At 37.3% G+C, this 13,564-nt stretch overlaps 1 protein-coding gene across 1 annotated transcript; it reads left to right on the top strand.

Moving 5' to 3' along the window:
- Window positions 1-281: 281 nt before the first annotated feature.
- Window positions 282-8,526, top strand: LOC114523004 (plastin-2-like). The gene is made up of 12 exons (XM_028543799.1): window positions 282-445; window positions 1,335-1,490; window positions 3,807-4,081; window positions 4,470-4,686; window positions 5,174-5,359; window positions 5,445-5,519; window positions 5,930-6,143; window positions 6,451-6,539; window positions 6,787-6,979; window positions 7,204-7,313; window positions 7,820-7,963; window positions 8,261-8,526. The coding sequence occupies exons 1-12, from the start codon at window positions 377-379 to the stop codon at window positions 8,417-8,419; spliced, it is 1,887 nt and encodes a 628-aa protein (XP_028399600.1). The 5' UTR covers window positions 282-376; the 3' UTR covers window positions 8,420-8,526.
- The last annotated feature ends 5,038 nt before the right edge of the window (window positions 8,527-13,564 follow it).

Below are 13,564 nucleotides of genomic sequence, written 5' to 3'. Positions count from 1 at the left end.
TTGGAATTCAGTAAAAATGTACTTCACTTTTTTAACGTTCTGTACGGTTTTGAGAGCTTATTAGGAAGTGCACATTGTTGAAAAGACTTAAAGCGAAACTGTACGCGGTTTTAATTTATCTCGAGACGAGTAAGCGAGGTTTTTGAAGTGGATATGTGGGCTTCCCCTTTCCGTTTGACCCAAGTTGCATATTAAATGTTTACCATATATGGCGTGCTAGGCGAAGATTAATCGAAGGACGTATGCATAATAAAAACAATTTCTCAACAGCGGGTTACCAAAGCCAGTTCCCTGCCAGGCTATCCGCTTGGGCCAAGTTATTGTCGACGTGTACTCAGTAGCTTGTCGAAGAAGTACCCCTTTTTAAAAAGCCAAAATGAACAACAACGAAGGTGCAAAACTTAGTCCCGAAATGCTGGTGGACCTAAGGGAAAAATTCAATGAAGTAAGTGTAAAGACTTACATAATTTTTACCTAATACAGTTTCAGTAAACTCGCATCCTGGAAGTCGTTTATAGAAAGTGAATCATCATCTTTTGTTGGGTATAAACTTTCAGTAGTTTTCGATCAAATTCGTGCTAATTCGACAACAATTTATTTTGACTTTAAATATCAATACTTTAGCGTCTGTTTGTTGAGCATTCTTTGACATGTTTAATGTACAAACTGATGTGAATTGTGCATATTTTCGGTCGATAAATTATCAGACTGGAAAAGGCACGCTCCATTATAAAATATCGAATTACACGCGCAATTCATTTGTACAATTCCAAATGTCTGTCTTGGAATTTATGATATGTGACAGAAAGCCTTCGTCGAGTGGATATATTCCATCGTCGTGGGCTAGAAAAAAATGTTGTCTGCACAGCATCGAAATGTACACAAATCAACTTTCCAGGCAAAGTTTGCTCGATTATTACTCGACGCCTGAATTGTTTATTTGTCGCACTTCGCTCGAACCATCGCCCTGTTTCCTGGTTCAAAAGTTACTTCAAACCGAAGCCCGACGAATACAGTTTGCTATATTACTACCTCGACGTTTTTAACATGAAGGATGCTTGAACAGAATATAAAAGGCTTGCAGTGTTCGTAGGTATTCATCCGTGCATTTCGAAGTGTTTAACTGCACGTATTCGGTTCCAAGTTTCGATTTTGCTATAAGACGCGCCTTCACATGATTACAGAAAACTATAATATTGCAGACATTTGACTGTGACTCGATTTAAAAGGAAATAGAGCTACCCCTCTGTAAATACAACGCCTGTAAACTAGGAGATACTGCATCGTTCCCTTCATAATAGTACGTTGTTTTACCTTGGCTTCCTGTATTTTAGTTTGATGCTGACGGTAATGGACATATTACAACAATAGAGCTCGGAGCAGCTCTGAAAGCTTGCGGAGAGGATGTTCCTGGCTACAAACTTCGTGATTATATAAAAGAATTTGACAGGAACAGCAATGGCACATTGGAATTCAATGAGTTTGTGGAGGTGCGTCATTTGTATATATGCGAAATTCAGTGTTCTAACTTCTAATATTTGTTACATAATTGTTGCATCTTTGTTACATGTGTTGTTCTTTGTTGTTCTTTCTCAACACACCCTAAACGGCTCTTTTACAGTTGTACATTGTATTCATGTACAAGTTCAGACCCTGAATTCCCTATGTCCGTCCGAGATGTCAAACTGTTTACGTTCTTAACTTAAAAGGCTCTCGAATTACGCTTTGCAATTATGTGTATCGAATTCCTGGTTTCCTTTTGTCGAAGGCTATGTAAGCCTATGTTTATTTGTGCCTACGATTTCGTAAATTAATTTTAAAAACAAGCAACATTTCCGCCCTAAAATGGACTTTCCTTCGCTGCTGTCACTAAAAGGCAAACATTGCATGTCATTTTTGGTTTGCAAGCTTGCACTATATCATTTGGAATCGAAACCGTTCGCAACGTCTTTTGGCAAACGCTTGCATCTGGAGGAAATTATTTCGAACATAATCCCAGGAAATTGAATGCTCGTTGCGTAGATATTTTAGCTTTTATATTGTTGTGTATTTATAGTGGTCTTGGGCGAAGCGTAGCGATTATGCTTATTTGAAGTGTTGAAAGTCATTTGTCAAAATTGTTTGCATGCCAATGCGACTATAGACGTGTCTTTACTCGTGTCAGCAAAGTCCTTTTCTTCTGGTCATTATCATATTTCATTTTGGCCTTTTTAAAGCGCTGTTTTGTCCAAAACTTGGTAATACTTGCCAAGTACAAAAGCGGAATTTAGCACATAAAAATTAATTAGCATCGTTGCTTTTGAGAGTTGGCGAGACAATAAAACTGCTATTTATTTGTCAAAATGTTTCTAATTATTGAGGAAATGTTCGCAATTTATGGGCAGATACTGGACGATGTAAAGAAATATCAATTCAAAAGAACTTTTTGGGAATTTTACTAAAGATAACTGCATTTTGATAATATTATATTCGTCCTATAATGGCTTGCCGAAATTTTGTTTACACTTCCGTAATTAGCTGGGACTGTAACAAAATTGTCTCTTTGCTTTTCCATTTAGCTATTTCTGATTTCGAATTTTCTGATGTCGGGTAAAAAAATAATCCCAATGCCCAAAGGTGCAAAATGAAAATAATCCAGATCTGCCGTCTATTAAAATTTCAAAACGAACGCTCCAATGTCTCAATTTTCTTCTAGAACTGTTTTTATTTTAGTTATTATTATGATAATATAAGAGCAAATTCTAGAGCATAATGAGAATAAAAATAGCAGCTTGTTTATAATTGCCAACTGTTTTAAAAATGCCTCAGTTTAGCGGATTTTGAACTAGCTTAAGAGCAAGTAGGCCAGACATCCACCTTTTTTTCCTTCCGGTTGTTATATATTTTAAAAAAGTGAAACTCCCAAACTGTATAATTATGCTTCAATTTGTGTTGTGTTCAATCACTTCAATTGTTGGTAATTTTGTGCTCAGTGGAACTTAATGTATCTTGCTGAAACTGTATCATCGAAGCATGCCAAACCACATGCCTTGGTCTCAATATACAAAGCTATAAGCTGTGACATGTGCAGATTTGCAGCAGATAAATTATATTAGTCATCTTTGCATATTAGTTATATTCATGAAAAAGTTATCACCTGGCAAGTTGAGGCTGTTGTATTCACAATCAGACTGAAATATTCATGTCTTTTGAATTGATATTAATGTATATGGTACTTGTATTGGTCAGAGAGATGTTGTCAGTGCTGAAGTTTATACTTAAACTATACTATTGAAAATTCAATCATAGCAGATGTTTTTTGGACAAATTATTCTGTTATATGAACTCTAAGCATAGTGATTGGCACCTTTCATCAATCCTTGCACAAACAGAAGCTTTAATTTGTTTATGAGACAGATTTTAAAATCATTATGAAAACTTCATTCAGAATTGCTTTGTTCAATATGCTTTGCATATGTCATGCATATGTCATGCAATTTGGCATCCAAGGACTACGACAGAGATGAGATAGAGCACATTCTCAGAACGTAAACACTAATAGCACATTTATCCTCATGCATATATATATATAAAGATAGCAAAGTAGTTTTTAATAGATATAATCTAAGGCATGCACGCTTATAAAAGTGGAGACATGTTTTATCAAAATGTTAAGAGGCACTATACCTCTCTCCGAATCTCCTCCATTGATCTCCACCCCTTGTGACATTAATGTCAATGAGCCCACTAGCTCGTATCATTTCCATGCTAGCTTGCATTTTGTCCAATTTTCCAACATTCATAATCTAATTTTTTCTGCAAACTAGATATTCTGTAAGGAGTCCTCACAGATTAAAGCATCAGGATTTAAGAGCATGGTAAACAAATTCAAAGAAAATGTGAAAGTTCAAGGAGGGGTTTCACAATCCTCAGCAGAAGGCACAACACATTCTTTAACAGACTCGGAACGAATCGCTTTCTGTGATTGGATAAACAGTTCGTTAGAGGAGGACCAGGACTTGAATCGTTTAAAGCTTTTGCCGGTTGACCCAAATTCTGATACGGATTTATTCAACAAAATTCAAAATGGCATTATACTTTGGTAAGTCAGATTGCATTCTTTATCAACTACCATATTTTGTACCATACAAAGTATTGGTATAATACAAAGTACAGGTATAATACAAGGTACTGGTACCATACAAAGTACTGGTACAATACAAAGCACTCGTACCATATACAAAGTACTGGTACAATACAAAGTACTGGTACAATTACAAAGTACTGGTACAGTACAAAGTAATGGTACAATACAAAGTACTGGTACAATACAAAGTATTGGTACACTAATTTTTTGTTTTGATTAGCAATTAATTACTATTGTTACTTAATAATTAGCTAGTCAATAAATAGCTGCTTGATTATTAACCACAGATTAATGTACACATCTCGATTAAATAATGATTGTAATGTATTTTCATTTTCTATAGTAAACTGATCAACCTGTCTGCTCCGGACACAGTTGACGAGCGTGCAATTAACATCAAACCAGAAGAAAAACTGAACATTTACCTCAAACAAGAAAATCAGATTTTAGCCTTGAACTCTGCGAGCGCTATTGGTTGTTACATTGTCAACATTGGTCCAGAAGATCTCACCAAAGGAACACCCCATCTTGTGTTGGGCCTTATCTGGCAAATTATCAGGGTGTGTATCAGAATTCAGACATTTTTATTGTATTTTATGTTTCCTCATGGAATTTTGCCTGTTTTGATGAAATACTCAATAGATGATGGGGTGGCTAAGAACAAGGGCAGCAGTTCAATCCCTCAGCCAATATTTGGGGTGAGGCTGTGAGGGGGGAGTATAGTTGACTTCAACTCAATGTTAATGGCGCACAAGAGCTTCGTGCTTGAAACACTTGAATGAAATTTCGTCGAATAGAAAGCTCTTTTGTTTGTTGCATTTTAGAAATAATTTCTTCCGTTTTCTTTTGGCAAGCGTTACAGATAGAAAGCGGGACACTCGCGAGTCACTGACCGCAATGTACAAAACTGGATACACACACTTTCGGGCTACTAATTAACATAATTTCCGCGGTACTTCACTTACTTCACTAGCTTCAATGTCAATCCGTGTGGAATATAACTACCCTCTCCCGGAGATGATAACATCTCACCATCTTTTCCCTTAGATTGGTCTTCTCGCTAAAATCAATCTCGCAAACGTCCCAGGCCTCGCCCGACTCCTGCAAGATGGTGAGACGATGGACGACCTGATGAAGCTCTCACCTGAAGAGATCTTGTTGAGATGGGTCAACTATCATTTGGAGCAAGCTGGTTCGAATAAAAGAATTAAAAATTTCGGTTCTGATATTAGCGTAAGTTCGCTCATGGAAGATGTTAATGTTAAAGAAAATATGAAAATTGTGAGTTATTCACTAATTGATTTGTCTTCGTTTCCAGGACTCAGAAGCCTACACGGTGTTGCTTTCTCAAATCGCCCCTCCACAGTTTGGAGTCGACCAATCACCTTTGAGGGTAAGTCTGTACTATTTATGACGAAGTCATCCATTCTAATCGCCAACTCCTGCAGTCCCCTACCCTCGCACGCCTGCGCACCGCGGCTTGAATTAAGATAGCGACGTCGCGTAAACGCAAGCGTGCCAATATAGAGGACTAAGAACTAGTCTTCCACCAGCTGCTGGTAGGCGTTTAGACCTCGAGTTCTTCTAATAACAATAGATAAGACTCCTTGATTTGAGAATTGTCCCATACTTTTTTACACGTTTTGGATTTTTCTGCTGTTAAATTTTCCAACAGTACATGATATGTTAAGCAATATAGCTCTCTGTAGTACAGAGAGAGTCTGTAGTGTGCACAAAGTGTTTCAGTTTGCATCTTACGGACTGTACACCACTTTGATTCGACGTTTTCTTGTAAATCTCCAGGAACAGGACAAGATGAAACGAGCTGAACTGGTTTTGGTAAACGCAGATAAAATGAAGTGTCGTAGGTTCGTCCGACCTGCCGACATTGTGAAAGGACATACGAAGTTGAACATGGCCTTCGTTGCTAATCTGTTCAACACCTATCCATGTTTGCCGCCTGTGGAAGATATGGAGGAAGAGATTGAAGATTACGAGGAAACCAGGGAGGAATTGAGTAAGTTTAACACAAGTTTTGAAGAAGAAATATTATTATTTTAACTTCCATCATAAATAAACTGGCGGGGCTTAGCTTTTTCAACGTTTACCAGCGCTGAACGTGGGTAATAGAATTCCAGCAGATCTTTTCGTTTATAATGTATTGTTTCATTGAAACAAAAGACAAAAATCTGACAATTGGGATTTTTGCATGTATTGCTTAACTGAATTGCATGTTATCTGAATGTGCATTGACATGCAGTATGTTCCAACACTGTATATTTCGTGCCATAAACCGACTGAGCTATTTAAAATATTTCTTTCAGCATTCCGTAACTGGATGAACAGTCTTGGCGCCAATCCGTTTGTCAGCCATCTTTATAACAACCTTAGCGATGGTCTGGTCCTCTTCCAGGTAAAAATCACAAATCCAGCACAATTCGTATCGATAACTGTTGATGAAACATTCATTCCACTCTTTTAACCACCTCATCTTTACTTTTCACAATTATAATCAACTCGTGCGTCTTTCAAAACATTAAGATTGGGCGCTTGTTTTTCCCTGTTTTTTTTCCTTGCTTTTCTCGAGGACCGCAACAGACAGAAAACATATTTTTGTGTCCAAGTCCCATCTTCCATATTTTGCTTGTGTTTTCTTGTAGTTATTCGACAAGATCAAGCCTGGAATTGTGAACTGGAACAAGGTGAACAAGCCACCGTTCAAGCAAATGGGAGGGAAAATGAAAAAGATTGAGAATTGCAATTACGCCGTCGAACTGGGCCATCAATTGAAGTTTTCCCTCATCGGTATCGGAGGTGAAGATATTCACAACAAAACGAAAACATTGGTGCTCGGTAAGTGAACAATTTGGGCTTGCCAATAATTGAACAATACAGCTTGTCAACAATTTCATCCATTCAACTTAGAAGTTAAAAGAGATTTTAATAATTCGTATTTTTCGTAAACAATTATATCTGCTAAATAAATGCTTTCGACAAAACTCGAGACAGTACAGAATGAAATATTTTCTAATTCTTTATGACTTACGAATTGAAATATACCCTGTCTTTTTATACAGCTTTGGTGTGGCAAATGATGCGGGCTTACACGCTGAAAATACTTCAAAACCTTGCCGAATCAGACAAGCCTTTGGAAGATAAAGACATTATAGCTTGGGTTAACGAGAAGGTAACAGTTAGAGCCATGTTATAATGTGAACTAAAATTTGTCTGAAAAGGAGAAAGGGAAATGTTTCGATATCCCCATCTGTATAGAGAAGGAAAGGGTTGTAAAACTATTCCACATAATCTTACAATTTTACATTCTTCATAATTGTCACATTGCATCAGCATTCATTTCTCATCTTGTAAAGCTCTGTTGACACGATCCCAGTTTGTCGGATGATCCAATTTACTTCTGATGGATGTTTTATAGTCTGTTGACTTGCAATGTATATATGGACAGGAAATCGACTAAAGCCAATGCAGTACCGCTTTATCAGTAACAAAATACATTCCATACATCAGAAGTGTATAGGACTAAGGCACCCTTCAACAACCCTAGTAAAAAAGCACAGCTAATCCCGCAATTGGCTATAGGATGGGAATACCTGCAATCATATTTTGAAATATTTTACATTAAATTTTACAATTAAGAAGGCGTGTTAAAACATCGATAAATTCCTTCTCTTGCAGTTGGAGTCTGCCGGAAAAACATCGAAGATTAGCAATTTCAAAGATCCAAGTATCTCGACCAGTCTGCCAGTCATTGATCTCGTTGATGCAATTAAACCTGGCTCTATTAATTACGATATCGTGACTGCTGGAAAAACTGACGAGGTAAGAAACTGGATGGACTTTATGATCTGAGGTCAAACATCCCCCATTCTTTAAAACACCAAGCTTTTTCATTTCGTGAAAATACAAGCGTTCCTTTCCAAAACGAGGCCCCAGCACCTTGATGAGGTCCTATAGAGGGGAACCTTTGTTGTCAGTGGAAATTTTATCTCAATCACTTGTGCGTTCTGATCTAGACAAAGTACAAGTTATTTTTATAACGTTGCTATTTTTGATGGTCATTTTCAATACACTGAAATCTTATGAATGGACTTTGCACTCATAATTTCATTTTTTTAGGAAAAACTGGACAATGCAAAGTACGCCTTGAGTATGGCGCGAAAGATTGGTGCCCGCGTGTACGCTCTGCCCGAAGATTTGGCTGAGGTCAACCCTAAAATGGTTCTCACAGTCTACGCCTGTTTAATGTCTGCCGTGTATTCGAAGGGCAAGAAATAATGAATTTAGTTAGCCTGAAAAAAACAATGAACAACGTTCTCCGTATGCCTTGTGATTTTTGTTATTCAGACTTTTCTATTTTAATAATATACTTGCAGTAATCCTAACTAATTTGTATTAATGGCTGGAGACGTCGTGTCAATCTTAACAAACGCTTTGAATTGCATTTTCCCGCCAAAAATTTGATGAACCCAATTTATAAATACGATTAATTTTAACAGAAATGCTATGCTAGTCTAATTGATGTTTTTCGCGTCGAATTCAATCATTAATCTCATTCTCTATTGTTCAAATTGCCCTCCACGCGACGAAAATACGACGTAGAACCTACAGGGTGGACCCACAAGTGCATAAATGTTTGCCATTTTGTATTTTAATGCATGATGTAGTAAAATTTGTTTGTACGCAAAAATATTTATCAACAAGATTTACAATTTGTCCTTCGTCGACCTTTGTCGAAAAGCGTCTGCGGTCAGCTGTACCATTTTCCTTCGAAGCAATAACAAGGCTAATTTAAATTTAATCACATTCACAATTAAAATTTTTCGTATTAAGCATTTTATAAGGTGCATTAAATCCCCACGGGCTAAAATTCGTTAACACGACATTCAAATGTTAACAATGAGTGATTTCAATATTTTTCGTTTTTTTAAGACACCCTGTAGATCTGAGTGAAGAACGTTTTTTTATTGTTTTGAAAAGCACCCACTTGCATTTTTGTTTGTTTTTTTATTAGAAGTGAGATTTTAGGCATCTGCTAATTATGCAAATCAATTGTTTTTTTGCATAGTTTGTGTTCTACCTAAGCAAATGTATTCAAATTACAACAATAAGTGTTTAGTTCGTAGAACAAAGGGTAAATATCTTCGTATAATTTTTTATTTCGACCAATCAGCAAGCTCGATCGCAAGATTCAGCCAATCGCGAGCCTGCCCTGTATGCGAATCTATGATGTCACTATAGGCAGCCTCGTGCGAGGGAATTTTAAAATTATATTCATTAATCTGAGGCAGTGGCGTAAACAACATTGTATTCAGTAAACTAAGAGAGAAATTTAAAGAGAACGCCGATTTCTTAATAAAATATAAGGTAAGAACTTGAGTTGTTGTATTTGCAATTTTCTGTGTGATCTTTTCTTCATCGAAGAGTCACTCGTATCTAAGTTTTAGGAAGTAAGTTTTAGGAATTTGTAGTGTTCTTTCAACCATCGACAGACCAATTCAGTAATTTTACTTCTTGCCGTTTATATGGCGTGAATTTTGACCCCTTGTAAGGCTAGTTTGAAGCCATTTTAGACCACGGGTTTAATAGTACTGAAATAAGACCCTCAAAGCTAGGATTTAACCGACGAATATATTGCATTCTGTATTCTCGACGGCTGTAATGTAAGGGTGGCCGCGTGGAAAGTGCATGCTGTAGGATGACCATTATACCACCTTGCTAGAAGCCTAGAACAGAACCAAAAATATTCCACGACCAATTTCACTGCAATTCATTTATTCAACTAACGAACTAGCGGTAGCCGACACCGTTGGTGTTGCACGTTTTTTTTGTTTAAATGGAAAGCTGTTTTCAGCTACAGCTTTAGCGCGTGATCAACCACGACAGTCATTATTTTAGATGAAATTTCGTAGAGCTCAAAACTTCAAAACCTGCAATATTAACTTACATCTCTTTCCTTCTTATTTTAGGTCACAAAATTCAGCTAACAAGTATATATGGCCTTGAACGGACGCGGGTGGTACACGAGGTGAGCAGTCCTAGGCCTGTTGTTTTGGGATCTTTGATTTTTTCCCATTCGGAAAATCTTAAATGCTTGCAACTCGTCTGAGCCGCTACATCCAATTTGAAAAATTGACCCTGTATTGTTACAAAAAATAATTAGAGATCAGATTAGATTTTATTTTTTATCGCCCGTTCACGTATATCAAAACGCGCTTATATAAAGGTTTGAAAAATATAAACGTATGGAAATAGTGTCAGTGACAGTGTGAAGTTTTATCAAACATGGGCTAAGATATATACAAGCCTTTGAAACAGTCCATAGTCTTAAAATTAATCGTTTCTAATTTTTCTTTTTAGATAAATAGTCCGATAAAGGAATAGAATATCAGTCCGCGTACAGCTGCTTTTCCCATCAACATGCATGGGTATGTATTATCATTTCTGTATGATAATTAACTAACAACGCTTATAATTATATAATTCATAGATATATAATACCTGGCTTTCATAAAAAATATCGAACGAGAAACATTTAAGGAACCCCAAAGAAAGAACATAAACAACATAAACAACATAAACAATGTCAATGTCTTATAAGGCAGTTAACCTTGTAAAGGACTTAGTGTCCTATTGTTTTTCTGCCTAGTATAATTGTTATGTTGTAATAACGTCTATACTAAATTTAATAAATTCAAATTCAAATTCAAATAACTTGCCTCCATTTCATCATAATTATTGTAAGAATAGTGTGATGTTCTATTGCATGGTCATGCATTATTCGATGGCACTTTGTTGCATGTGTGGGGTCAGGGGTGATAAGAATTTGTGGTACTAGGAAGACTGCATGAAAGCCGTTTCCCTTCACATAGGCCCACGAATTTAAAGTTGACCCGATGAATTTCCTGAAGAAACTACGGAGTATATAAATCAGTCAGTTCAGCTTCGAGCATGCTTTCCCCCTCGCACCAGTTTGGTATATATAAAACGTGTAGTAATTATTCTTTTCTTTTTTTTTGCAGGTTGAATGGCGAACCGCATTTAAGCGTACATGATTTTTTCATCTGCACGTTTTATTTTCTTTCTTCCCATTTTTTTCATACTCAGTCGTCACCAGGACGCATGATTCGCAATAGTTCAGTTACAAGGAGACGAACCGAGCCCAAGTTCATCATCCTTCATTTCAAACTTGCAGGCGCCTAAAACTTAGGTTTGATATACGATACATGCATGTTCTAGGTCTCTTAGGGTCAGTTAGGATTCATCAACGAGTGAGATAAACTCGTCAGCTTAAGTTCTAATTAAGGCTCGTAGCGTGAGATAAACGCTCAGTTAAGTCCCTTAGAATCTGCCCAAACATGCATTTTATTTTTGTTCCTGGCTCAATGGAGCATTTGTTTATCCTGGTTGAGACAACGAACGCTGTGGATGAACCTGTGTAAGGTATGTGACAGTATCACCGTGAATTGTGAACTGTTTCTGGTCGAGCAAGTAAAAGCATAATAGGGCCGTTAGAACGGGGTGGGGTGGAGTGGGGTGAGTTGGAGGTATCGAATTCTGTGCATGTTGATATACGTTTAAATCAAATTAAGGAAAAGTTACCTTGAGATCAACCTGTTTATACTTGCCTGAACAAATTGACCTCCAGACCCTCTCATCCCTCCCGATAAGATTCAAGGGTTTTTTTCCCTCCGCTTCTCAACCTGCTGTCAGACATAGCCCTTAGTCAAGGATAAACAATTTTACTCATTGTAGTTTTATTTTATTTTTTCTAGAAATCGGAAGCCTTACTGGAATACTCGTTTGAATGTGAATGCAATATCGGTTAGTTTGACGGTTTGATCATTTCTACAAAAACATGGCTTTATTATACTGAGGTTCATTTATTTCTATGCTATAGAGCTAATCTCAATGCAATAGAGCTTGGGACTCGTTTTCCCCGGGTACTCCGGAGTTCAAAGACTTTCGAACGATATACTGATATTTCTAGCGTTATTTCTTTGGCCGGCCATAATTTTCGAGTAGTCTATTTCAAAATTTTGAATGATACTGAACCGGATATTCCCGAGTTCAGGGAATTTAGGGCGATATTTTCAGTTTTATGTTTTTCGCTGGCCATAATTTGCGAATAGACTATTTCAAAATTTTTGATGATAGTGAAGAATTTTTATCAGTTTGTTAGATTATCTCAATGCTATAGAGCTTGAGACTCGATTTCATTGGGTACTTCGAAGTTTTAAAAATCCTTGGAACATGTAGCGTTATATATTTCTAGTCAACAGTCCAGTGATTTTTCAGCTCAGTTTCCTCATGCTGTGCATGCGCACAACAGTTGTCAGCAGTGTTGGTTTGGTGTGACCTCCACCGAGTTGTCCACGCTCTCAGATTTGATTAAAAAATGCGTAGGAAAGGCGCCTTCCTACATCAGCATTTTTTCACTTGAATCTGGTAGTTTGGACATTTCAACCGGAGGTTATGAGAAATCAGCATTACTACCAACTGTTTTGCGCATGCTCTAATTGCTGATACTGAACTGGAGTACCACTGCACTGTTTCCTCAGGTCCGTAATCATCAGGTTGCTGAGAATTTGTATTCATGGTTTGAACTTTTGTTTTCTGCACAACTGCCGGACATTTTCAATGTTAACATTTAAGTCTAACTGCTATTTTGTGCATGACTCGAAACACAGCTAAGCTCGAGGGGCAATTTCGAATGATTTTGCTGACAAAAAAATTTTTGAGTATATAATTTCGGTTTCTTCCAAAACATTGCATTCACATACGAAAGAGTACCCATGGCAACCAACTTGGAGGGCGAACTCCACTGACAAAATGGTATCTCCACTGGCAAAATGGTATCTCCACTGGCAAAATGGTATCACTGCTGACTACAATCAACTGTGGATAACACTCAAGATGCGACGTTTAGAAGCAAAGTTGATGACTACTTTAAGGTTTATTTTTAGTATTTTAGGACACGCGTATTCAGAGCCCGGTCATGCATAAGGCTTTGGATACTAGAATTCTGATGGTCTAACTTTTGTGCATGCTTCTTTGCATGATTTGTGCATGGTTTGTGCATGATTTCATTGATTTGTGCGTGCTTTTTGGATGGTTTGTGCATGATTTGTGCATGGTTTTTGGATGGTTTGTGCATGATTTGTGCATGCTTCGTGCATGATTTGTGCATGCTTCGTGCATGATTTGTGCATGCTTTTTGGGTGGTTTGTGCATGCTTCGTGCATGGTTTGAACTTTGAAAGCACGCGACGCGATTGGTTGCTTGTGTGTATCACGGTCTGTGCATGATTTCATGGGAATTAGGTGCATGTCCAACGTAAAAAGCTCATTACGACGATTTCAAAATGAAATCGCGAATGCCTTTTTGCTTTGGAGTTCATTGAATGTTTTCGAATGTTGTATC

The sequence above is a fragment of the Dendronephthya gigantea genome, unplaced genomic scaffold (assembly GCF_004324835.1).
Source record: "Dendronephthya gigantea isolate DGI-Jeju-01 unplaced genomic scaffold, DenGig_1.0 000026F, whole genome shotgun sequence".
Lineage (NCBI taxonomy): Eukaryota > Metazoa > Cnidaria > Anthozoa > Malacalcyonacea > Nephtheidae > Dendronephthya > Dendronephthya gigantea.
This window is presented reverse-complemented; position numbering and strand designations above follow the sequence as displayed.